The sequence below is a fragment of the Topomyia yanbarensis genome, chromosome 1, assembly GCF_030247195.1.
Source record: "Topomyia yanbarensis strain Yona2022 chromosome 1, ASM3024719v1, whole genome shotgun sequence".
Taxonomy (NCBI): Eukaryota; Metazoa; Arthropoda; class Insecta; order Diptera; family Culicidae; genus Topomyia; species Topomyia yanbarensis.
The window spans coordinates 143,059,965-143,087,864 of record NC_080670.1 but is presented as its reverse complement, the minus strand read 5'-3'; the positions used below and the strand labels follow the sequence as shown (position 1 = coordinate 143,087,864).

Below are 27,900 nucleotides of genomic sequence, written 5' to 3'. Positions count from 1 at the left end.
GAATTCAATCAAATAATTTATTGTCTCACAACCGATAGTTTTATTTATTGAGCTCAATCCATAATTTTAATTCACGCAGAACACTTCTGCATAACATTTATCGCGAGATGCTATTTTTTACATTTTCCTTTGTTTTGCCTCCGTGCTGCGAATAGCAACGTTGGCGTCGGTTTGGAAGAAGTTACCAAATATAGACACTCGCTGTAAACCGAAACGATAAGTTTCCATTTCCCAACCTGTTTACCAACCGCCGGTGCGGTGTCGTGTTATGATGACGGTTAGTAAATTGCTTATACCCACGCCCGGTGCTGATAGTCTTACACGAACATTAAAAGTGACATTACCACTCAGTAATGACATTACCAACGCCTCGTGTAAGGCCCTCTAATCAGGCTTAGCCTACACGCAGGGCGCTCGATTAGATGTGCATGCCAAAAACAGTACTACAACAAATCACTGCAAAATGTCAAACAGAGGATCGTGAAACACACGGTGAAATCGCAACACGTATCAGCATACCTTCTACATACACCAAACGCCCGACTAGTGAAAAAAAGAAGAAGAAAACATCTATCGGCAGGTCCTGTCCCAGTTCCCACCCACCCATCGTCCTCCGGCAGAGGGAAAAAACACTCAAACTAGAAGGCCAGAAATCTAGTCTAGAAACACACTCAATAAAACCCAGAAAACGAGTGCCAAAAACCTTTTTTGGGCCCGTAAAAATGAGAGGATGCGCAACTCTCCTGCGTAGTACTGAAATCTTGGCAGCTCGTTGCTGTTAATTTGAACAATCCAATTGGAAGATTTGCATAGAACATTGCATGAAAATGTTTAGCTTCGCTTTTCGACCGTTCAGAGCTTGCTTGGGTAGACCTATTCTATTCGATTTTTATTAGACTACAGTGCGAGGAACGCTTTTAAATGTAACACTTTGTAGACAAACTTACTAAACTGTCATATTTTCCTTCGATGTCATAATCATGCAATGTTCCATTGTAAATAAAAATAAAGATAATCGATATGTTTCTACGAGGATTAAAGCAAGAGAACGAAAACGCGCAGTTGAATATTATCCTGTCTCCTATGGTATCAGTTGTGTACTTTGAAATTTAGGCGTCTGAAATTAACCGCAAGCGTTATTCATATAAAAGCTACGATTTCCAAGATTTTCTCCAACATATAAAACCACAGCCCATTTTTGGTTCACTTCTAATCCTGATGATGATATCTGGTACAATGAGAAATATAGAATTCAACGCTTTTTCTTGAAAGGGATCATCCATAAATGACGTAGCATTATATGGGGGAGGGGGGAGTTTTGTATTTTGTGATGATGTGTGACGACAGGGGGGTAGGGGGTCATGTCATGCTACGCAGCTTTTTTAAAGGGGAATAACTAACATCGTTCTTCATTTTTTTTAAATTTTGCGGGGACAAGGAGGGAGGCGAATTACCGTCAAGCTACGTAATTACCAGGGGGTATTTAGAGGTTTGTGACGAAATGCTACGATGGGGGAGGGGGTGTTAAAAATCACTCAAAAAATGCTACGTCATTTATGGATCGTCCCAAAAGGGCGATACTAGCAGTGACACCATTCAAATAAAATCAACAGTGAATATTTCCAGACTTGGTTTTATTTCCTATTTAAGAACTATTGTGTTTTTCAGATCCTAGATTGCATCGAAACCCAAAACTTCATAAAGTATTTGAAATTATTAAATTAAATGTTGTTTTTGCTATTGAAATTGACAAAATGATAGTATCGCCCCTTTGGCGATTGTTTACTTTTTCGGTCCCACCTATCAGCATTGAAGTATCGCCCTTACGTTTTTTTACAATAACTATTGTTTTAGACCACCGATTTCGTCCGGGTTTTTTCAATAGCGATCATTGTTACTATTTACAGCTGGTATCAGCTTAATAATCCTAAAAAAATACGAAAAAACAGTTTCGCCTCTAAACTGCTAGCAAAAAAAGTATCGCCCTGTTTGTTTGCATGGAACGTGGAGGGCGAAACTTCAAATAAACAAACAAAAATACAGTTTCGCCCGTTGTATTTTTTGCTGTAGTTTAAGAAAACTATATCGTAGAATCCAAATTTTTAGGTTAATTTGTTGCGTTTCAAAGTCCTCATTCGCATGTATGAAAAAAGCCTTATGTTTACATTTGTAAGTATCGCCCTTTTCACAAAAAAAGCGTTGAATTGCTAATTAGAACAATCTCACCAGCAAGCAGTCCTCTTCCTCGTATGATTTCTTTTTCACCGCTCTCTCCTTAATCTTAATTTTCAATTTTAATCTATTTTATCAAAATTACAATATTCCACAACAGCCAGCACAACCCTTAATTATTTACACTTCACTTTTGCCCGTTTTTTCTACTGCCTTCGGCCACTGACTCATTAAAATCGGAAAAAAAATCGGCTCGAATGCTTGTCCACGTCTCTCCACATTTTTGCAAAAACCCATACATTCGATCCTTGGTGGTCACTATGTGTGTACTGTTCACTAACTCGCCAATTCATGTTATCCATTAGCGAAGGAATGAAGAATGTTATGTCGATGATGGATTCCCGACCATCTTTACGGAATGTACTAGGCTTCCAACAAACTGCAAGCTCTTGTGTTGGTCAACCTGCTACCCCACTCCACGACACAAGTATTAAAGTCTCCTCTTATAACAACCGGCGTTCGCCCAACTAACGAGTCGGTTAGTGCGTCCAGCATCCGATGGTATTACTCTGGTGTCCATCTTGGGGGATCATAGCAGCTACAGACGAATTCGCCGTTGATCCTGGCGATCGCGAAGCCTTCGTGTGTGTTATCCACTATCTCTTAAACAGGCAAACCGCCCATTACTTGTGTTGCAGCCATCCCTGCACATCCACCACCCAGTTACCGTTACAGGGAGGAATACGATACGGCTCTGCAATAATTGCAACGTCGCACTTTGTTTCTGTTGTCGACCGCCAAAACAGTTGCTGTACAATGCTGCAATGATTGAGATTAAACTAGGTTATCTCCATCATTGTAGGGCAGCCTTCGCCTTTATGTACCCAGGGAACTTGAAACCCCTCGTCGTGTGCTCGTTTCCGTCCTCCGGGTTGCAGATCATGCAGCTTGGTTGCTTCGAGCAGTCTCTAGCAACGTGCCCCTTTTCCCAATATTTTGTATACAGTGCAGACCTGCCCGGGCCCTTCCAGTTCTTCTTCTGATGCCCGAAGTCCAAGCACCTGAAGTAACGTTTGCTTGGTAAATTCGTTAGTTAGACCGACTGACAGATGTCAAAAACTCTTGTTAGTAGCAAATACAAATATGTTAATACGGAATGCTCTGATGATTTTTCGAGGACACGTTTTAAGCTACCCTGTACCTGGAAAGGTACACTGTCAAAGTGACAGTGCACATTGATGAAATAATGCTAAAACTGGCTACACTGATAAGATTATTGTTGTTTCTATGGCATTTTTATGTTTTGATTTGTTGCTAAATAAATACTTTTAAAATTTTGTTGTGTGAATGTGGCTCTAGTTTGGGCAATTTCATCTTCCGCCGTCGGTTTAGACTGAACTATGGCAACTTAGTACCAGATCTTTTTCAGTCGTGCGGCTTCAGCGTAATCGAAAATGGACCAGCCGGTAGTTGTCGAACGAATAACGCAGGATCTTTCAGTAACTGTGTTACTATTAGAACGAAGGAAAGCGGGTATTCCAGCTCGGTAGCAAGCTCCGGACACATTTTTCAGCCAAACCGTAACAATGAGACAAACTTGAAGAGAACTAATTGATGAAAACTGCGCGTGATCAGATTACTAAAAAAGTCGACAGAAGTAAGCGACGACGGGAGGACAAATGCGTTTTCTAGAAAAATCCACGCTGAATTAAATGACCATGACTCCGTAGTTGTTCTCACATGAGTTTTACACTGTTGTTTCAAAGTACATGGAGTTTTTCCTGATATGCATAATCCTACCTCCAGCGTAGATCGATGATTACTGTTAAACCGTAAACTGGTTAACCCGCAGAGTGAGCGAACTCGCGCTTTTCTATGGCCATTTCAATCTAGGTGCGATTGAATCATCTTTATACGAGTCCCTTCTACATAATCAAGATATGCTGCAAATCGGTGGACGATATCTTCGAGCAGGCGCTCTGGGAGTGCGGAGTCGAAAATGCCGTTTATGGGAAGAGCTAGTTATCCCATTTCTCGAAGGTAACCTTAGTCAAGCACTGGAACCGTAGGAAGGTACAAAATACTACACTCGATTTTCTTTATCTTGTGCTAATCTTCATGTGATGTATGATTCAGCTGTAAATTCCACGACAAAGTTCAGTAACGGGACGCGTTTCCAGGTGAGCTTGTTGAATTTTTAACAGAAAGATTAATAAACAAATAAAATATTTGAATCGACAGAATCGGTTTCAACGATCTGCCCCAATCTACAAAAGTGATCTCGGTGGAACTGTAAAACACATGGATTGATCGTTGGTTCTGCTATTCCTAAGAGAGAATCGATAAATAATTCTTAGTTATGAAGAAACTGGGAACAGGTAAATCTGATATGCAAACCGTAAGAACGAAACGGAAAATGAAAACGGAATAAATGTGATGATTTATATTAGATGAACAATAATTTTTATTTGAATATTTTCCTCGCCTATTTTTCTGAGAGTTTGAAACTGAGTCAGTTCCTATCCTTTTATTTAAAAACGATTCAGTTCAACAAAAATCACAAAAAAGTGCATCAAAACTATCTACCAGGATATTAAATAAATAACTGCAAGTTATTGCCTCGGAAATTTGCCTGAAATGTCATCCAGTTCCCCAGCAAAACCAAATGGTAGAAACCCCGAATACTTCTAAGTAGTATGGGAGAAAGTTATGCTGATGGACGGGCAAAAGGATAACTTTAGAAAAACGAGAAAATAAATCGAAAGTACCATGTAAATATGTGGAGTTATAATTAGCAATTAGGAGAACAACTATACTCTGGGGATGATTCGGATGAGTTCATGTATATTTCGTGATCTAAGAACGGTACATTATTTATATTGTCCACCACTCATTGATGCTTCGATCACCTCATATGTCACCAAAAGTCTTGTGCACTTTATTTTATGAAACCGAATCGTTGACGCTGTAACGAACGTAAAATAGTCACCAGGGTATTGAAAAACATACCAGTTACTATAATCAGTAAGTAAATCAGTTATATTCGTATTAGTGAACTCTGAAATAGAATGTGTACCGAATTTAGGACCCTTTTGTTTGAATGATGTGTCGCCTTTCCTGAGATTTCATTGGAAAATGGTGTAAATCAGGTAGAGCCTAAAAGATAATAATTAGAACAGCAAAACTTTCGTATTAAAATTGTTCGTAAACTTACGTTGGACTTGAGAAAAGTGAATAATCGTAACTTTCCAGATGCTCCTTTCTCACAGTCCTATCATTGATAATTAATTATTGAAGAAAATTCATTTTTTTTATTCTAATCACTAGGTGACATGACTGTGAGAATAGGGCCCCAGCAATAAACTTTGCTACGGTGTTGACTGCTCACGGATCTAAACTGTTAGAAAGCTACATTTGTGTTAAATGCCAATGGATACAAGAGGATACTAACCGAATTTAAAAAAAAACATCCAGTGATCGTTTCGGAATTCTGAAATATTTTCCTATGGGTTCGACCTCAAGAGCAATAATCGATTCCGATTGTGTTTTGAAATCGATTGGTGCTATTAAGATGCTACCAATAGAGGAACTATTCAGAATCCCCAATTGTTTTCCGGGGATGAGCGGTTAATTCTAATCACTTTTAAACCTTTTATAAGAAAATGTATATTGTCAAGTTCTAGACGAAAAACAAAACAAATCTCCTGTTGTGGCAACCTACAGCATGCTTTGATCTGATGGCGTTGCCAGTTTAATTTTTTCTCGCAAGTCAGAATTGTCAAAACGAATCAGATAAATTGGGTAGCGTATTTTGATTTTTCCGTGAGCCAAACATTGAATACTCTTTTGTATGGGACCTTGGCGTATTTAATTTGTATTTGTTAGTAGTGTAATTACATCTATTCACATCTCTAATAACTGTCAGATTGATTGTCAAAATAAATTTGACATGAGATTTTGACATTCAGATGCTTTTTAGTTGGACAATGGTCCAACTAGCGGAGGTCCGACTAAAAAGCGGTCCAGTTAAAAAGTGTTCAACCAGCGAATCACGACTGTATACAACTTTGCTGTAGACACCATCTTTCTATCTCATTCCATTAAAAGTTGATAACAGCACCGCTCTAGCAACAGAATTCCGAACTAATATGAAATGATAAAATGAAGTGCTAGATGTCACACAACAACTTTGCCAAAAAGGGGGTGGACGTAGCGTAGTTAGTAAATCGATTGCCTTGTACGCGGCGCACCTGGGTTCGAGTCCCGACCCCGCACATAGGGCTAGAAATTTTTCATAAGAGATTTTTCTAACTCGAAGAGGCGAATGACCTTAAGGTTAAAACCTCTAATCGAAATAAAAAAACTTTGCCGAAGGCACCATAACTCTAAAATGAAAGATAAGGAAAGGATTTTGAATTGTGGGTTAGCCACTTTTGGACTCCAGATAGGGGAATTATGGTTAAAACCGACACCTTAAGCTTAACACTTTTTCTAAGTTAAAATTATAATTTTAATGCACAATTAACAAGACTTAATTTTTTCAGCGCTTCGAAAAATTGATTTCATTAAAAATTATTGGTTGTAAAACTTGGAAAACAAAGTGACTTTTTGTAGGCACTGCGGGTAAAACCGACACCCTTTTTTTTTTTTTTTACAATGGAGAAGACCTTTATGTCCTAGCCCAGTACACGTACTAACGGTAGGGTCCAATCTACCACACGGGGTGCACTGGGGGCGTGTCGGACTCGAATGGTGACCAGCCATTAATACCGACTAAACTCCATTGGGCTCCGCCATCATTCCTCCCAGGAACTACCTCTCGGTATTACTTCTGGGGGGATGGCTGTACTCAATGTACTCATTCACTCTCACTCGCGCGATCATACATCCTGTATGAGGCTTACTTGGGTGCTCTCTCAATCACACTTTGATTCACTCTCAAACACTCCCACATGAGGCTGACTTTTGTGCTCACCTTTTACGTTCCATGCGAGGCTGACTTGTGTGCTCACCTTACTCATTCCTTGCTAGGCTTACTTTTGTGCTCGCCCTACCCATCCATGTGAGGCTGACTTGGGTGCTCACCCTATCACCTGATTCACTCTCAATCGTGCCACTCTATTGTACCTTTGTCACTCCCTCTGGCATCCCATGTGGGACATTTTTCTTAGGCCCCACTTCTGACATACCATGCGAGGCTGACTTTTGTGCTCACCTTTTTCATTCCTTGCTTGCTACCAACCTGTGAGGCTGACTTTTATGCTCACCCTTAACATGCAGTGTGAGACTGACTTGGATGCTCACCCTTTCACTCCTCTGCCACGCCATGAGGCATCGATAGCTTAGTTCCAACATACTACGCTACGACCCTCCCGTCTTGGCATGAGGCAGTCCACTTATACGCCTATACACTCACTCTTCTGTCTTGCTTCGGGGTGGCTGGGTTTACCCCTTACGCGGTTGCCATTCGCTGCGCCAACCTACCTCGGCATGAACAGACCATTCACTCTCTTATTTTGCGCTTGGCCTTTTTCGCTCCAACTAACCAATCACTAGTTAGCCGTGCCCGCCGTCTGTTGCTCGGTTCGCCAGATTACCTGTAGCCTACTGGCAATCTGGATGGTAGCAGCCGAGACTGCGTTCCACTTCTCCACCGTTTGACACATCCGCTGAATAAGGGTATCCGGGGTTGTGTCCCAGCCACAGACGTCAAGCATTGCTCTTCTTTCGACGTCGAACCGATGACATACGAACAGTATGTGTTCGGCAGTTTCGTCTACACCTGGGCAGTCCGGGCAGACTGGGACCTCCGCGTGTCCGAACCTGTGGAGGTACTGACGGAAACAGCCATGGCCTGACAGGAATTGTGTCAGGTGGAAGTGAACTTCCCCATGGGGTCTTCCCACCCAGCTCGATATGCTAGGTATCAGCCGGTGGGTCCACCTACCTTTCGAGGAGTTGTCCCACTCACGCTGCCATCTGGCGACCGAGGTCACCCTGGTGCGCTCGCGGGCTCCCCTATTTCCACGTAGCTCAAAGCACTCCTCATCTTCCCGAATGACCAGCCCGACTGGCATCATGCTCGCTATCACGCAGGATGCATCGTGTGATACCGTGCGGTAGGCAGATATCACTCTGAGGCACATCACGCGGTAGGTGCTCTCCAGTTTCTGTAGGTAACTGGTTACCCTCAGTGCTCTTGACCATGACGGGCCGCCGTACCTGAGGATAGATACGGCAACGCCTGCCAGTAACCTACGTCTACTGGCGCACACCTTTGAGCTGTTGGACATCATTCTCGATAGTGCCGCAACAGCAGTCGACGCTCTCTTGCACGTATAGTCGACATGGCTGCCGAAGGTCAGCTTGTCGTCTATAATGACTCCGAGAGACTTCAGACTTCGCTGTGAAGTGATCGCGACTTCTCCCACAAAACCGACACCCTATAGGGGTAAGATCGACACCCTCTTTAATTTATTTTCTTTCCACTTTATTAAAATCTTTATCTTTATTAAAAATTAGATAAAAATATGCGTGATTAATAAAGTGTGAGTATGTATGATGCAAATATGTGCTTTTTATTGCTTCATCATGTAGTGAGGGGAAGAAAGTTCGAAAGCGTAGTACTATAAATAAGAGTATTTTATGCTATAGGATTATTTATTGATATGAGTATTTCCAAATAATCCTTGCGCACATCATTAACACATCCAGTGTCATATTATTTCGTAAGAGAAAATTTGCAAGCGTTCTACGTTCTGTTAATTGGATTCATTCACTTATAAGTGACACACACACTTCTTAGTAAAATTATCTTTTTCAGATTTGATTTTTCGGACTCTGATCATCAACGATCTGTTGGGATATACATAATATCATTGTCTCATTGTGATAAAGTTCATCTATGACAAACCAAGAGAACACTAGAAATTCGGTTTGATGAACTTTTTGCAGAAATAGCAAAAATTCCAATTTTTGATTTTTAAAGAGACTTATAAGAAATAAACACAATAAAAGTATTTCTGTGTATTTCAGCTATTACTACAGTGTGCTAATAGTGTAATTGAAGTGTCACAAAGATCCCCAGCCTTTTGTAATGAATCGCAAGTAAACTCAACCATCTTAACAGTGTGTCGGTTTTACCCTAACCAAAGGGTGTCGGTTTTACCCCAACAGCGCACATTTTTTTATAAAAGCGATTAAAAATATTGAATTTCTCAAACTCGTCTTCAATGCACCTAGTTGATCATAGGAAAGGCCGATAATAATAGGTACTGAAAAATGGGGTGATTTGTAAAGCTTTTGTTCGGTTAAAACCTTAAAATCTACCAACGAAATTTTACATCCAGACGAATATGAACGCTGGTGTCCTATGTTTTGTTTATTTTTATGACATTCGGCGCACTAACGTAAATCCAATTTTTCATCAAATGCTCTACATAAACGTACTAATAATAATGTATCATTATGAAATGAATAAAAATTTGATTTCTAGGGAAAGTTGTGGGGTGTCGGTTTTACCCACAGTGTCGGTTTTTCCCACAATTCCCCTACCCCCGGGGTTAGCCCCCCGAATTACGAAAATGCTTGTGAATTGAAAAGTAGTACACGTAATGATCTTATTTTTTCTAGGCAACATTGGTTCAATGAATTACTAATAAAATAATGTAATTTACAATAAAAACAGTGTTAATTTGGAAATGCGGAGGTTTTTTTCCATTTCCTGTAAAAATGCAAAATATAGCTCCTTTTGGACGCCAGCCATTCAAATATTGGAAAAAATGATGAAATGAAATGGTGATTACTTGATCACTTTGAAACGGCTGGATTAACGGCAGGTAGTGCCTTTGGAATGCCTAGGGAAAATATCAAGGTGTTATTCATAGTGGTTTAGTGACTAATCCTGGAAGCAGGATTTTCTATTTGAATTCTTTTTTCGACAAATGAAATAAGCAGGTGTCTACAACAAAATTGTGGATTATTGTATTGAAGAAGCTATAGCTTTTTATCTTAAGAAGACAGTAAAATGTTTAAATTTTAGTCATGTTTTGAAAAACAAAACTTTTTTCGACTATAGCTATATTCTACAAGTGCCGATTAGCAACACACGTTCAGAAGTTACTAATAATACAAAACAAATACAAATACTATTGAAACATTCACGCTTTCATAAAATATTACACTATGACTTGGAAATTACAGAGATAAACTGATGAACTTTTCTGAAAAGGTGAACGGCTTCCTAGAACATACTGGAGCTGCGATATTTAAGAACTTATGTTAAAACAAGTTTTCAAGGGGTTATTCACAAACAACGGCTTATAAATTCGAGCGTTACAAATAGATTTGAGGGGGTGTACCCCATATGGCATAATGGACGTTTGGCATAACGGGTTTGGCATAACGGGTTTGGCATAAAGACGTTTGGCATAATGGACATTTGGCATAATGGTCATCCAGAGGTAGGGACATTTGGCATAATGGACGTTTGGCATAATGGACATTTGGCATAATGCTTATTGGGGGCTTAGGGACATTTGGCATAATGGACGTTTGGCATAATGGACATTTGGCATAATGGACGTTTGGCATAATGGACATTTGGCATAATACTTATTGGGAATTGGAGGCACATTTATCGTAATCAACTTTTGTCATAAATATGTATATACAAGATGTTTTATTGCGTTTTATTTACAAGGTTCATTGGTCAACAACTAATGAGTTAAACATTATTTATTTACATTTTGAACCGAGGTTCGCTGCTATTCCTGTTATATAGTCCATCAAGTTGTATTGTTCAAAATTGGAAACAATTGTAAATATCTTCAATTCAGTTTCTTGATTATTAAAATTATTTCTTTTTTTGTGAGTACCAGCTAGATGAGCTTCAACAAACCCAACCGTTTGCAGCTCTTCCTGTTGAAGCTCTTCAATTATTTTGAAGACTCCTGGCTTCCGATCCACTATTACTCCCCATCGTCGATGGAAGGCTTCAATCTGGTTGGATGTGCGAGGAATGTGTGACTTCACGCTTTCGTACACGGACCATAGCGTTGGAGGAAAGAATGGTTCGGATCTTACCAGCTGCCCACTTTTGGCGATCCGTTTAACTTTCCCGAGAACATAATAGTCTTCAAAGTACTCAAAAAAAGCGTTCAAGTCTGATGGTGCCGAACTTTTAATTTCTGCAAAAGCTTCTGGAATTTTCTCCGACGGAAGAAAAGCCAGAGCTTGCACCTTCTTAAATATATTAAAATTCGCAGGGTTACTGCTAAATAAGGCAGTCGTTTTTGTATCTTTAATATGGTCCCACATATTCTTACTCAAATGGAAAAAACAACCATTGTGCTGCGCTTCCGGAAACTCGAGCTTACACGCGTTTATGATTGCTTTTTCAAAATCACTAAGTATGACAGATGGATTCAATTCAATATCCAATGTCTCAGCTACTTCGATCAATTTCGCGAAAACAGTCCTGTAGAGATTTTCGGACTTCGAAGACATAAGGGTGAACACTGCCGGGAAAGCAGACAGATGGTCAGGGCCACAGCTTGCCATTATTGTCATTAGCTGGCGAAATAAGACCGGTGCAGTGCGAAATGTTCCATCCACAACCCAGTACTTGGCAGTTTCCAATCGTTTCAAGCCTTCTTTTGTTCCAAATATTAATGCCCGATTTGGCCCATCGCTCACATCTCCGATTAAAAACCTTTCCCCTTCCAAGTTTTGCTGGAGATTCTCAGGAATTTCTAAATTTTCGAGGGTGCTAGGCTCCTTAAAAGATGTTCCCTTGCGAGCTCGATGGACAATTTTACGTTGAGCCGCACCAGACAAATTTCGCGTTGCTAGCTTTGAGCTACCCTTCAAATCGTTCGTTGCCAGTCGAATAATTTTGGCAGGTTTGCTAGTACCTTCTGTCGCATGGCGTTTAATAGCAGCCCGGTATTTCAGCTCCACTATAAAACAGGGGTCAAAATCGTGGCTGTGATCACTCTGTGAAATGATTTGATGGGTGCCATCACTTTTTTTCGTTGTAACCACGCGAGCGGAACACTTTTTGTCCTGGGAACGGTTGTGGCTCCTTCCTTTGCACTCCCAGTAGTGCGTTCCATCTTCCTGTAAATAAGAGAGAAGCAAAAATTAATATGTTTAATTGTCCCAATAAACGAATAACTTGAGAGGTAATTATTCCGAATCGCGTGTATCCCGAAATCTGACATTTCAAGTTCAAATTCAAATGGTTTGTTTTTAGGGAACGCTAGAACAAACAATCGGAGGGAAAGCCCTAATAGTTTAAACTAAGAAATATTTTGTTACAACTCTTTTATACTAACAGCGTTATTGTTCTCGAAAAAGAATGGTAATAAGCGACCCTAGTGTGATGCAGTTTACCCGCGTAGCCGTGGTGAAGGATCCGATGGAAATGCAAAACCGATGTGGATCCGATGGAAGAGGTAGTTCCCAACTCGCCGTCGGATGCCCAAGCAAACCTGTGATCCACTCGTTTGTCAAGTATACTCAAAATGCTGCTGCTAGTTTAAGTTGTTTAAAAACAATTACTAAATAAACACTACTTTGTCTCTAAATAAAATATTTTCACTGCCTAATGTGGCTACGCCATTTGGACCGTTAAAAAATTGGTCAGTTTTCGAAAAGTCGGGATTTGGAACAATTACCATTATCTGAGATTATGTAATTATAATAAAATTAAGGTGGAAAGTAAGGTTAAATCCAAACACATGTGCAGCAGACCTGACCACGTGTTCGTATAAACTAACCTCAGAATATTACTTACCATTTTTCTGTTTAGATAGTGTACAAATCCTCGAACCGCAAGTAGATCCTTATTTTTTGATGACTTCAACACTTCTGGTGCTTGCTCTGGAGTCTCCTCTTCAGCAAACCCGAAGAATTCCTCGTCCGTATCCGACATCCTCAAAAAATTACCGCTTCAAAAAATACACAATATTTCACGATGTGAACAGTATGGCGGTTTAATTCGAATGGCAGAGAATTTTGTTCGTGTTAATATGTAGTTGTGGAAATGTACAACTTCCATTGTTCTTGATGAGTGCGGTACTCACTTCATAAAAATGTACTGGTACCAACATTAAAGACATTACACAGCTCCTACTTGTAGTCATTGAGATACCTACAAGTTAAATGAGATCTTCTATCGAACAGTGTGTAGTAATTAACCACATAATTTTAGAAAGCAGTATCAGTGATAAACTAACGATTAGGTATGTCATAAATATACCAAACAAATTCTTAGTATAATGTGATTAACACGATTTAAGATAACATTTAGAAATTGGGCTTTTTTCAGCATAATTATGAATAATCCACTAGAAATGATGAGTCGAATGTACAGGGAAAATTCACCGACAAACGATGCTCTGTACACTTTCCAAGATGTATGTGGCCCTGTCTACACATGGCCCAACTACATCAAAAAAATAATAGTGTCAAAAACTTTTAATTATCATGAGCGATTAAAATTGACTACATTTTTTTATGTAAATGGCCTCAGAGATCCTTTCGAATGGATAAAATTTATAGTTGCCATCAAAGGAGTGACATTTCAACGGTACAGTAGAACAATTTTAGATTTGTTCCGTTACTTTAACATGGAATCTACTCAAAGGAAATATTTTTCATATTATATGAATCATGCAATCTATATGTATTTAGATGGATCACCAAGAAAAACAACCAAAGATAGGCGCAATTAAACAGATTATTTTTAATGAATTAAAAGGGTCCTTTAGATAACGCGATGTTAATATAGCAAGTAAAATTTCCGCTATTATATATCTAGAATAAAAAATAACATGTTACTATAGCAGAGCACAAATGTTTAATTGCGTTATTTGTAAAGAAGGGTGCATCACTATGCTTTTAATAATATTTATTAATTAATATGTACAGAATTGTGTATATATATATATATATATATATATATATATATATATATATATATATATATATATATATATATATATATATATATATATATATATATATATATATATATATATATATATATATATATATATATATATATATATATATATATATATATATATATATATATATATATATATATATATATATATATAACTTTACTACCCCATAAGTGTTACGCCAAACGTCCATTATGCCAAATGTCCATTATGCCAAACGTCCATTATGCCAAACGTCCATTATGCCAAATGTCCATTATGCCAAACGTCCATTATGCCAAATGTCCCTAAGCCCCCAATAAGCATTATGCCAAATGTCCATTATGCCAAACGTCCATTATGCCAAATGTCCCTACCTCTGGATGACCATTATGCCAAATGTCCATTATGCCAAACGTCTTTATGCCAAACCCGTTATGCCAAACGTCCATTATGCCATATGGGGTACACCCGATTTGAGGTCTTCAGTAAACAGCCTATAATCGCAAGTTAGTCCCATGTAGATAGAGAATCCCGTAGAACATGGGACCAACTTACGATTATGGGCGGTAAAGATGTTCACAAATACAAGCTCTTCAACAATTCTGAAAACTGCAAAAACATTTTCAAAGGGAAAAAATGATTGAACCAAATGTTACGTGCACAGCACTTTACATGTAGTTGGGAAAAAAATCAATTATGCAAAACAATTAAGATAGATACTCACTTCAAAGGGGATTAATCACTGCAAGTTTATCATCAAAATAGAGCTCTTCGACCATCCTAAAACAACTCAGAAGACATCGTTGTTGTACACTTTACCGTTCTCGCTTGAATAATTTATCACAGGTTTTTGACAAAAAAAACACTGAAACGTTTCACCAAAAATAAGTTCCACGAGTCGAACATTCATGTTCTTATAGATAGTATTTTCCGAATATGTAAGAAAATCAAATATATTTATTTTTTGTTTTGAATCGATTATCCGGATGAATCGATTATCAGGAGTGAATTTTTCTAATTACTACTGATAATCGAGTCTGACCTGTACTGCCGTTCTATATATAATTGTCCTATGTTACTTTTTGAGCATTTTTACTTTTTTCATCAAACAGTCCTTTTTGAAGTATATTTTCAGAAAACACATACAAATTCATATAGTTTGTTCGAAGACATCGTAAAAAATGCCAAGCCTGTTTGTCCCATTGTTGAAATTCTAAGCATAATTTTCCCACTAACAAAAAGCCCAAAACAGCATGCAATGGAAAAAATAATTGCGTGGCGCTTAGTATTACGCTAGATATCAGGCACTGAAAAAATCATAAAGAAGGATGGGTGTGGTAATAATAATTACAGCCGCGAGATCAATCCTGTAAAGCTCTTCCTCACTATCATATTTCCGATATTGATGAAACCAAAAATCCCGAGTAACAAGAAAACTTTATTTGTACACTTTTGTAAACAAAATGAGTAATTAACATTGTTTGCATAGATCATGGTGAGAATGATGTGCGTAGAATTCTCCAGTTTCTTTCCGATTTCTCGGCATAACAGTCCCACTTAACATTTTTCGTAAAAAAACTAACGTTAATTGAATTTTTATAGTAAAAAACTGGACTGATTATATTGGAAACGTTTGCTATGAATGTAAATCTTGACAATGAAGCTTCACATGTTGCATCGTTTATCTCTATAATGCGTTTATCTCTATAATCTCTATAATGCGAATACATCTTCAATCGTGTTTTTTTCAGTTGCCAGTTCTGCAATATGGGACAATTGGGTGTAGAACGGTGGTAGAACGGCAGTGTACTGCTTTTCAATATTTGCAATACCGGCAACCCCATCAGCATAATGGAGGGCATTTTAAAAATTAAATAAAAAAGAAATCGATTTCCCAAAATTTATAGGAAAACAACTCCTTCATATTTTACAGGTACCTGGAGATGGACCACGTAGCGAGGGGTGGGCGTAGCGTAGTTGGTAAATCGATTGCCTTGTACGCAGCGCACCTAGGTTCAAGTCCCAACCCCGCACATAGGGTTAGAAATTTTCCATAAGAGATTTTTCTAACCCGAAGAGGCCCTTAAGACCTCTATAATCGCGAAATAATAAAAAAATTAATGGACCAAATGCAAAAAAATATTTCGACTTGTTTTACGTCGTTTTTTGTAGATTAAAAAAATCCAGTTGGGTAAATTTCTTTGGTGTGGGAACACCTAACCAACGATGTATTCTCTCAACTTTCAGTATTTTGTGAATGAAATCTTGAAAAAATTTTGTTCAATTGTTGCATTATTTGGAAATTGAATGAATATTCTGTCTGTATCGACAAACCATTTCTTTACCGAATTAATCTAATCAGTCCTAGAGCTAATACTTGTAACAGTTAGCGCACAAAATTTCAATTTAATGAAAAGTAGTAGTAACATTTATTAGACTTACTTGGTTTTGTGAGCAAATCTTGCCTAAACCAAAAGTTATAATTATTTAAAAACGTTGTTTATAAACATAGACATGGAAGGTTTAACTGAAAACCTGGTCACCAGTTAATTTCCTTGACCTGTTATAACTGGCAGGTTATCGAATAATCAATAAATTACTGGTAAATTAACAAATCCAAGGGCATACTCACTATAAAGAGCCTTTTGTAATGCAAAGAGCTTACAAGCACACCGATATGTGCTGTATTTCGAAGCAAAGAATTTCTCGTTGATCTTGCTCACGACGTAGGTCAAGTTGGGGTTATCGGTCTGTGTAGTACCATTGTAACGGTTCACATACACCAAGTATCCGCGGTCATCCTCCTGTTGGTCAAACATTTTTATTCACAAAACACTAATGTATCATTTCAAAACAATGGAGTGACTGTTGATAACGTGCTGCACTTGCTTTTCGCGGCGTCTTTTGAATACACAAGGCCGATCGCAAAATATCTCCAGAACGGATTTAATTGGATAACAAGTGTCAGTTTTCAGTTACGATTTTTGTTTTGAAAACCGGTTTTAAGAGCAAGGTTATTAAAGAATGGTTTGCTATACATATTGAATACTCACTGAGACGTCCAAAAAATTGTTTCAAAATCGTTCAACACGGGTCCAACGATGGACGTTTGTTGGACGGTTATTTGGACGTTGTCCAAATTGACCCAATGAACGTCCTTCATTGGACAATTTTGAAACCAACCGTTCTTAGAGGGTAGCTTTGTTCCTGGGGCGTTCGTTGGTTCGTTCCAGTATTACGCTTCTTACTCACAGTTCCCCAGTAAAGTTCAGTCGGAATTCTGGCTGGTTATAGTTAGTGTTCTGGTTCCAGTGACGTAACCGATTCTAACAAGAATTGGTTGTATCACGAGCCGGAATACGGATTAGAACCAGCCAGCATTCCGATTCATTTTCCGGCTGAACTTTAGTTAAGTATTCCGCATTGACCGGGTGACAGGGTGACCAAACCTACCCAGTTAAACTCATTCCGGAATCGATTCGGAATTTTTAATGGAGTCATTATGGATTCCAAATCAAATGCAACAACCGATTCCGACTCAGAATTGCTTGTTGCATTTGATTTGGAATCCATACTCCATTCAGGATTCCGAATCAAATTCCGAATGGTTTGATCGGGTACATTTATCGGTAGTTATACCGATTTAGGGCTTTCCTACCGTATTTGTACGTCCAGTGACCCAGTTAAACTCATTCCGGAACCGGTTGGGATTTCTGAATGGAGTCAGTATGGTTTCCAACTCAAATGCAACAACCGATTCCGACTCAATCGGTTTCAGAATCGGTTGTTGCATTTGAGTTGGAATCCATTTTGGTTCCATTCAGGACTCCGAATCAAATTCCGAATGGTTTGACCGGGGAATAGAGGCACTCTAATTAGAGTGTGGCCATGAGGCCATGACGTATCCAAACGAACATGAAATTTGACGTATTCACAATAGAAATACGTCAGATTTCGGCTCGTTTGGATACGTCAAACTTGTCTTGGCCACACTCTAACTAGAGTGCTCTACCAGTGAGCTCTTGCCCAGTTAAGCTCAGCCGGGAATGAACCGGAATCCTGGCTGATTCCAGCTCGTATTCCGACTCCAGTGACACAACCGATTCTAGTTAGAATCGGTTGTGTCATTGGAACCCGTGTACGAACTGGAACCAGCCAGAATTCCAGTTTATTTCCGGCTGAACTTTACTGGGTGTTTGCTTGTCTTACGAACACTAGAGCAGTTTCTTGGTTTAAAACAATGCCGTTTGCTTTTGCCGTCTTTGTTTATTATCTTCCATCCAGTAGTGATGTAGTATTTGTGTTATGTGGCGTATTTGTGCGTATACGAGCCGTAGAAAAGTCTAGGGAAAAGTTCGATATTTTCTAATTCCTAACGATTTCCATTGATTTTTGGCTGGTTTCAGAATCGTTCAACACGGGGTCAACGATGGACGTTTGTTGAACGGTTATTTGGATGTTGTTCAACGTTGGTCCAACAAACGTCCTGTTTTGGACGATTTTGAAACCAACCGTTCTTAGAGGGATCCTATACCATCATGCATTTCATTCCGAAATGGTATACACGGTTAAATAAAACAACCTGCAGAATAAGTTCTTTTAACTTACTTTTGAGTTGTGCGTCGCTTTCGCACTTATTAGTGTTTGTCATAAACAAAACGAGAGATTCGACTCAGTCGAGGTCTTTCGTGGAGGAAGGTATTTTTGAGTTGTTTGGGGTATACTCAAAATTAGGTAAATTCAACTTAAATTTGAGTATAAAAAACCTATCAATGAGTTGTAATTTTTGCCGTGGTTAAATGGAAACTACCTTCATTACGGTTTACCTAATTTTAAGTTCCCCCACGATACCGCGAGATTGAGTCAAAGGAACTCAGTTTTAGGTAGTTTTTCGTTTCCGTGTAGGGTGCTCTGTGAATGGTCCAATTATTAAAGCACATTTTTAAAAGGGGTCCTTTGTTGTTTCCGTGTTTTAGTATTTTGCAATTCTATATTGACACTATGTTTTTGGAACATAAATGCGGCATACACGATATTGAGGAATTCAATCTAGTCACCCTGATAGATTTAAAAAAAAAAATTATTAGATGCGATTTTTTATTAAATCCCTCTAAGAACGGTTGGTTTCAAAATCGTCCAATGAAGGACGTTCGTTGGACCAACGTGTGACGACGTCCAAATTGATGGCAGGTTTGGTCAACAACAGCAGAAACAGCGTGTGGGTTTTCGGATATAGGAACGGTAAAAGAAAACACTCGCGAGAACTGGAAAAAGAACAAATTTATGGTAAACGTATTATAAACGTGTTAACGCGACAACCGCATGGAAAGTTATGACACATTAGTTTTCTTCTCTGTGTTGTGCTCGAGGGGGAGTTCAAAGGTGTACAGTCACTGTAATGCAAGGGGCACTTGGATGCGTATCGATGAATGAAGATGTAATTATTGTACCTCTCAACACTCCTCCTCAATAAGCGACTTCTTCATATCTATTTCACTAGACCAAGCATTTCACAGAATATCGCGTGCTTCTGCGGTCCCAGAGGCTTTGTTAGAACGTCCGCAACCATCAGATCAGTCGGACAGAACTCCAGGACGATTTGCTTCGTAACACACAACTCCTGAACAAAACGTTCCTTGGTGTCGATATGTTTTGATCGACGGCTGCATCTTTCGGTCTTCACGAACGCCAGACAACCTTGGTTGTCCTCCTTCAGTACAGTTGGCTCCTCCTGGTTTTCGCCTAAATCACGTAGAAGCTGCCTCAGCCAGATGGCCTCTTGACAGGCTTCGCTGAGCGCCACATATTCAGCTTCCATAGAAGACAATGTTACGGATGATTGTCGCCGACTTGCCCACGAAATAGTACCACCTCCGAATGAAAACACGAATCCCGAAGTTGAGCGTCGGCTGTCGATGTCGCCGGCCCAATCGGCGTCCGAATAGCCGATGAGTGGCTTATCAAGGAGCCCACCCATGCAGAGGTATAAATCCCTGGTAGCTTTCAGGTAGCGCAAAACGCGCTTCGCAGCTGTCCAATCAGACTCCCTCGGGGCCGAAAAACTTCGCCCTAAAATGGCCGTACTATTGGCTATGTCCGGCCGTGCAACAACGGCTAAGTAAAGAAGTCCACCAACCAGACTGCGATACTTCGTTGCATCCTCCAGGACTCTTCCACCATCCTTATCCTTCAGGAATCCAGGATCCATTGGTGACCTAGCTGTTTTCGCTTCGTTCATTCCGTGTTTCATCACTAGCTTGTCAATGTAACTCTGCAGACGAACTTTGTAAACACCAGCCTCACGTACCATCTCCATGCCCAGAAAGTGTCGAACATTACCTAGACACGTTAAATCGAACTCATTCCGCAAACTGTCGAAAATTGTCTTAATTTCCCTCTCATCCGGTGACCCGATCAACATGTCATCGACATAAACTAACAAAAATACTTTCACTTGCCCAGTATCCTTGATGTACATGCACGGATCGGCTGATGATGGTTTGAATCCAAGTTTAACGAGAATGTCATGAAGCTTTCGGTTCCAACAACGTGCAGACTGTCGCAAGCCGTAGATACTACGCTGAAGTCTGCAGACTAGCTCCTCCTTTCCTATAGCTTCGTACCCCGGTGGCTGCCGCATAAAGAGCTCCTCATCCAGCGTTCCGTAGAGATAGGCTGTTTTAACATCAATATGCTTAATCACTAAGCCTTGCTTCGCAGCAACAGCCAAAAATGTACGTAAAGTTGCTTGTCGAGTAACCGGTGCGAATACCTCGTCGTAATCGACACCTAATCGCTGTGTGTATCCCTGCGCCACGATTCTGGCCTTAAACTTTACCACTTGGTCCTGTTCATTGCGCTTGACCTTGTACACCCACTTCGAACCGACAAGTTTTTGTCCTTGGGGAAGGGGCACAAGCTCCCAAGTCTGGTTCTTCCGATGAGACTCAAGCTCGTCCTCCATCGCGTCACGCCATTCCGGTATCTTCATGGCTTCTCTATAATTCGACGGTTCTTCTACTGCACATGCCGCAATCCCTACAGCGAACTCCAGCACGTAGTCGTCCAGGCGGCGAGGTGCTACACCTCGGCTCTGCCGATCCGAACGGCGAATTCCTCCGGAATGATTTTCCTGACTGGTCGCTTCAAAAAACTCATCGCAATTGGATCTGTCATTTTCTACATCCTCCATTTCATCTTCTTCTTTCTTGAAAGGAAGGAGCTTAATGTCGTCTTCAGCAGGTGTACGGCAAGTACTGCGAGATGGAACTGATCCTGGAATCTCCACAAACGATGTCCCATTGCCAAGCTCCATAAACCTGGCATCTCTACTGATTGTAATCAAGTCAGTTTCTCGATCCACAAACCGGTATCCTTTGTGTTCCATCGAGTAGCCGATGAATGTCAGCTTTTCTGCTTTGCTGTCCATCTTACTGCGCTTCGTGTCCGGTACGTGTACATAGGCTTCGCTGCCAAATACACGCAGATGCTTCAAGTCCGGTCTGCGGCCCCACCACAACTCGTAAGGCGTCTTTTGTACTGATCTAGATGGCAACCGGTTTTGAAGATACGTAGCGGTAAGAACGGCCTCTCCCCAATAGCGCTTCTCAAGACCTGCGTCGATCAACATACAGGTAGCCATTTCTGTGATCGACCTGTTTTTGCGTTCCGCCACGCCGTTCGATTGCGGAGAATATGGTGTCGTGTACTGCGGCTTAATTCCCTCATCTTTATAAAACTTCCGAAGTTCATTGTTGTCAAACTCGCCACCGCCATCTGATCGGATGACCTGTGGTTTGCGTTTGAATAAATTTTCAACCCACCGCACGTACTCCTTAATGTTCTGGGCTGCTTCCGACTTATGCTTGAGCAGATAAGTTACCGTAAATCGGCTAAAGTCGTCGATTACGTGCATCACATAGCGATTGCCACTTGGTGTCGTATTTTTCATCGGCCCACACAAGTCCGTGTGTACAATATCTAGAACTCGATTCGACTTTCGATCAATAACCGCCGGAAATGGGAATCTAGCGGATTTCCCCTCCATACAACACTCGCATATAAGTTTCAACCCACACTCGCTTACCTTCATACCAGTCGCCAACTGTTCTTTGTTGATTCGCTCTGCTGCCGACCAATCGCGGTGGCCTAGACGTCGATGCCACTGGTGTTGGCAGTTCTCCAGATGCTTTCCCGCTGTCGCCTGCATCGATGCTTCAGCGAGCCGCAAGCAGTACAGACCACCTTGACGACCTCCAGTCGCCACAACAGTTCCCTTCGGATCCGTAATCCGGCAACCGTTACTGTCAAACAACACTTTCAAATTCTTCTGTGCCAGCTTACCGACTGAAATTAGGCTGGCCGAAAGACCTGGCACGAATTTCACTTCATTCATATTGATTTTTATCACTTCATCTTTTCCATCGATACCGTATAACACACCACTACCTTCGCCGAGTATTTGAGTTTTCTTCCCATCGGCCAGCGTTATCCAACCACCAGCGAACTCATTCAGTGATGCAAAAAACGAACGGTCGTTCGTCATATGTGCACTCGCCCCACTATCAACAATCCAGGTGCTGGGTTTATTTTGTTCGACGATAAAGGCAACCACTTTTCCTTCGCTTTGAGCCGCTTTTGCTTTCACATTCTCCTCCTTTCCAATTGCCGCACCACCTTCGCCCTTCTTTTCCATCGCCAAGAGCTTACGGCAGTTGCGCCGGAGATGGCCCACCTTCTTACAGAAGTGGCAGGATCTGGTTTCCTTACCTTGACGGTTCTCGGCAGATCGCATCGCCTTCTCTCCCTTCACAGGAACATTTTCACGCTCAAGCCGACGACAGTACTCATCCATCAGCTTTGATTTGACAACATCTAAAGAAATATCATCGTCCGACCGACTATCTAACGCTGAGACAATGCTATCGAACGAAGGCGGGAGACTGCGGAGAAGCATGCATATTTTCGTGTCTTTGTCGAGCTCCGTTCCAGCAGCATCCAAACGGTCGAATAGTTCGTCGATGCTGTGCAAATGCTGCTCCAAATCACCGCGTTCCGGGAGGTTGGCCGCGCACAATTTCTTCAGGAGGGACACTCTTACGGACCGCGTTGTTTTCTGGTGGTAAGTACGGAGAGCATAAAACACATCGCGGGCGTGTACACTATTCTTCACCAGTGATAGCTGGTTATCTTCTAATAACAACACTAACGTTGCCTTCGCTTTTCTGTCATCGATTTTCCACAACTCATCCCGTTCATCTTCCGGGGTTTCTTCGGCAATAACGTGCCATAAATCTTCTCGGGATAGGAGCATTTCCACTCGCACTTTCCACGTCTGCCAGTTTGTGCCATTCAATTTCGGAATGGAAAATTTCGCGTCACTCATGTTCACTTTAGCGGTTCTTTTCTTTTGTTCTCACAAGACACCAGAACGTTAGCCCGTAGCTATTGTTCTCTTCGCTCACGCAGCGGCAAACTATCAAAAGACGCACTCGGCCGGATCTTTTCCACCGATCTCTTCCGATCCACCTGGGCCCATAACCTGATGGCAGGTTTGGTCAACAACAGCAGAAACAGCGTGTGGGTTTTCGGATATAGGAACGGTAAAAGAAAACACTCGCGAGAACTGGAAAAAGAACAAATTTATGGTAAACGTATTATAAACGTGTTAACGCGACAACCGCATGGAAAGTTATGACACATTAGTTTTCTTCTCTGTGTTGTGCTCGAGGGGGAGTTCAAAGGTGTACAGTCACTGTAATGCAAGGGGCACTTGGATGCGTATCGATGAATGAAGATGTAATTATTGTACCTCTCAACACAAATAACCGTTCAACAGATGTCCATCGCTTTTTATGCCATTTTCGATGGCAGTACACCGGTGTAGTGAAGTGCACGGGCTTTGCACATTCGAAGAGAAATGTCAATGGAACATGAACCCAGTTTTCTGCACTTCTGCTCTAAAGTGCAAAAAACTGCATTTCTACTCGAAAGTGAAAAACCAGTGCACTCCACTATATCAGTGCATATCAATCGAAAAGCTTATTAGAAAACCTGTCCAGTCACCAAATTTTCTGGCAGAGACCGTTCTGTTAAATTTCTTTCAATCTTGGTCCTGTCGGGTTAGTTGAACTAGGGCGAACTCGGTTTCGCTCGCTTTTTCTGGCAAATTTTGTCAGGAACTGAGAAAAACCCTGGCAAAACTCGGAAATAAACCGTGCAAAGATCCTGGCAATTCCTACCTTGTAAAATTTAGCACGAATCGAGCAAAACATCTGACAAAGAAAATTTGGTGTCTGGGCAGCTGTTGATCAGCCATGAGTCGGAATCGGTTGTTGCATTTGATTTGGAATCCATAATGACTCCATTTAGAAATCCGAACCGGTTCCGGAATGAGTTTAACTGCCCTCTAAGAACGGTTGGTTTCAAAATCGTCCAATGAAGGACGTTCGTTGGACCAATTTGGACATCGTCCAAATAACCGTTCAACGAACGTCCATCGTTGGACCCGTGTTGAACGATTTTGAAACAATTTTTTGGACTTCTCAGTGGGTGGGTGTGATCGGCCACACTTACCCTCTAAGAACGGTTGGTTTCAAAATCGTCCAATGAAGGACGTTCGTTGGACCACCCTCTAAGAACGGTTGGTTTCAAAATCGTCCAATGACGGACGTTCGTTGGACCAATTTGGACAACGTCCAAATAACCGTTCAACGAACGTCCATCGTTGGACCCGTGTTGAACGATTTTGAAACAATTTTTTGGACGTCTCAGTGGGTATTTATGCAACATCCCAGTCCCCAAGGCAAGCAGAAGGTTAGCAAAAGTTGAGCAAAGCGAAATTGATGCTGGCAGAGTTTCTGCGAGCATTTTGCGCGATTTGTGCGAGAATTCTGGCGAAGAATTTGCTCAAATGCAACAACTGTTACTGACAGAAGCGGTTAAACCAACCGATGCTGTTCACTGTTCATCCAGAATCCAGCCAGGAATGTACGGCCAAGATCTCTGTACGCTTCCTGCCACATCTGATGTTTTGCTCGATTCGTGCCAAATTCTACCAGGTAGGAATTGTCAGGATCTTTGCACAGTTTATGTCCAAGTTATGCCAGGGTTTTGCTCGGTTCCTGTCAAAATTTGCCAGAAAACGCGAGCGAAAGCGGTTCCAGCTAGTATTCCGGCTCCAGTGACACAACCGATTCTAGTTAGAATCGGTTGTCACTGGAGCCGGAATACTTAATGAAACCAGCCGGAATTCCGGCTCATTTCCGACTAAACTTAACTGGGATGTCATTCAGCGTGCACCAGAGATGCCAGATTTGAAGATTTGTCTTCATTTTTAAGTAATTTGTAATGTTAAGTCTAAAGGCCCTAGTATAAAGGTACGCAATGAGTATGCAGAAAGTGAAGCCGAAAAAAGTCTACCTATCGAGCACAATTAGAATCCAACTTTGCTGCAGAGGTATCAGAGATGTATTCCAATTGTGCTCGATAGGTAGGCTTTTTTGACTTCACTCTTTGCGCAACTGTTCTCTATAGCAGCGTTGCCATTATTTATTTTGGAAAATCCGCAAATTTGATATCACTGGCTGACGTAAAAATCCGCAAAAATCCGCAAGCAATAATTTTTTTTTCACCGTTAAGGGCTTTTCAAGCTTTTTTACAATCTATTATCGATATGTATGAATAACTTTTATTTTTCAATTTTCAAATGTTTGACTGAAAACTTTTTCCACACTCGCCGCTGAATTTGGGAGAAAATCCACTTTCTCAATGAACTAACGGAGCTACGGAAATTCGACCAGACGCATATTTAGTTCTGCGCACCAGAAATTTTCAAAAAGGAACATTTAAAAAAATCATGAATTGAAAATATAAAAATTGAAAATTAAATGATCGAAAAATCACAATTAAAACCTAATAAATTCCAAAAATAAAAAATAATGAAGATTAAAAAATAAAAGCATCGAAAAATTAAAAAAGCCTGAACTGAAAAATGACCAAAAAGCACAAAAATTTGAGGATGCGTCAATCAAATTCAAAGGGGCGGGCATAGCGTAGATAATAAATCGTTCGCAGCTCACTTGGATTCAATTATCAATCTCGCACATAGAGTTAGAGAGTTTTCTAAAGAGATTTTTCTATCCTGAAAAAGGAGGCAAATGACCCTAAGGCTAAAACGTCTATAATCGAAATAAAAACAATCTATCTCAGGAACTCACTAATTTAAAAATCAAAATGCCTCAAAATTTCAAGTTAATTGATTTAAAATTTTAGAAATTAAATTTTTTTTAAATCTAAAAACTATGAAATTAAAAAAAAACGTTGTTTAAAACTTCAAAAAAAATCTTTTCAATATTCAAAAATTTAAATGTTTAAAGGAATTAAAAATTGAAAATTGAAAGATATAAAAATTTAAAAAAAATATTAAAATCTGAGGATTCAAAAATTTAAAAAGTTGAAAATTTGGAATCCAGAAATTTAAAAAATTGAAGATTTAAAAATCTAATAAGCAATTAAAATATTTTTTTTGTAGGTTCAAAATTGGAAATTTAAAAATTTACAGGCCTAAACATTTAATTTGAAATTTTGAATTTTAAAAGTTGAAATGCATAAAAATTTAAAAATATAATCGTTAAAAAAATTAAATTCAATAGTAAATATATTTAAGAATTCAAGAAGTTAAACATTTAAATATTTATAGATTTTAAAATTTGAAGATATGTTAATCGAAAATTTTGTGATATATAAATTAAATCAAAATTTGGGAATTAAAAAGTTAAAAAACATAAGGTTTAAAGGATTAAACATTAAAAACTTTAAAATTCAAAGATTTTAAAGTTCCATTTCTTCTCAAAATTTAAAAATCGGAAATATAAAAATTTGAGAATCCAAGAATTTTGAAATTTAATAAATTGAAAATCAATAAGAAAAATATTCATAAATTCAAAACAAAAAAATTAAATATTCATAAATTTGATTTTAAAGCATTATGCTTTCAAAATTATAGACTTTGAAATCTGTAAAGTTTTAAAACTTTAGCGTTTTTGAATTTTAATGCTTAAAAATTTAAAGTAATACTTAGCGAATAGTTGAAACAACGAGAAAAGCGGAATCGAAGAAACAATCTCAGTTTATAGTATTTTTTGTCGAACTTCAACACTTGTATTGCCGTCGATTAAAAAAAGTTACATCGCACACTAACTTAAACCTATTTTTAATTTGAACGATTCTTTACTAATATTAAAATCAAACAAATGATAGACACTGTTGACGAGTTGACAGCAAACATCCAAAGGATTGTACTGCGTGCAATGTGTGGAGCGTAGGAAAAAATCAATTCTTCGGAAAGATCTTCCAGGAACGTTGAGGTCAAGTTTTACTAGAAGCGCAGGAGAGTCTACGTTGTCTGTCAGAAGGTCGAAAATGAAAAGTCGTTTTTGAAAGATCCTTCTGTCTCGTAACGTAGGGAGATTGATGAGGGTACAGCGATCTTCATATGGAGGAAGCTGGAAACGATTTTGCCAGGGTAACCGACGAAGTGCAAACCTGATAAAGTTCTTCTGTACCCGTTCGATACGATTAATATGTATGGTGTGATAAGGAGCCCAAACAGTAACGCCATATTCTGGAATACTGCGTACCAGTGTAATGCATAGTGTTGCGTTTGATGAGTCCAACTCGTGAAAAAGTGATTGTGCTGCATTTTTGAATATTCACACTCATTTCGTTTCTGTCACTCCAGTCAATGATCCTATCGACGTCCATTTGCAATGCACAA

General features: G+C 39.8%; 1 protein-coding gene and 1 long non-coding RNA gene across 7 annotated transcripts in view; both read right to left on the bottom strand.

Moving 5' to 3' along the window:
• Nucleotides 1–27,900, bottom strand: part of LOC131696435 (dystrobrevin alpha) — a 71,705-nt gene that overhangs the window by 41,149 nt on the left and 2,656 nt on the right. Inside the window, exons 1-2 of one of the 5 annotated variants that reach the window (XM_058954939.1) lie at nucleotides 15,707–15,810; nucleotides 14,848–15,036 (exon numbers count right to left, since the gene is read on the bottom strand). The exons of 1 other annotated variant lie outside the window; for it this stretch is intronic. In XM_058954939.1, the coding sequence (XP_058810922.1) occupies nucleotide 14,848 (1 nt within the window). In that variant the 5' untranslated portion in view covers nucleotides 14,849–15,036; nucleotides 15,707–15,810. Of the gene's footprint in view, nucleotides 1–14,847; nucleotides 15,037–15,474; nucleotides 15,811–16,755; nucleotides 17,105–27,900 lie in introns of those variants that run through there. 3 more of the 5 variants (XM_058984986.1, XM_058954946.1, XM_058984975.1) reach the window with 3 other exon arrangements.
• On the bottom strand, nucleotides 4,945–5,901 carry LOC131675838 (uncharacterized). Of its 2 annotated transcripts, none has more exons than XR_009303099.1 (4): nucleotides 5,624–5,901; nucleotides 5,387–5,569; nucleotides 5,249–5,328; nucleotides 4,945–5,187 (listed from the first exon to the last, which is right to left on the bottom strand). It is a non-coding gene; the product is annotated as an uncharacterized LOC131675838 (long non-coding RNA). The 2 variants fall into 2 exon arrangements; XR_009303100.1 differs by having other exon boundaries at nucleotides 5,387–5,564; nucleotides 5,822–5,884.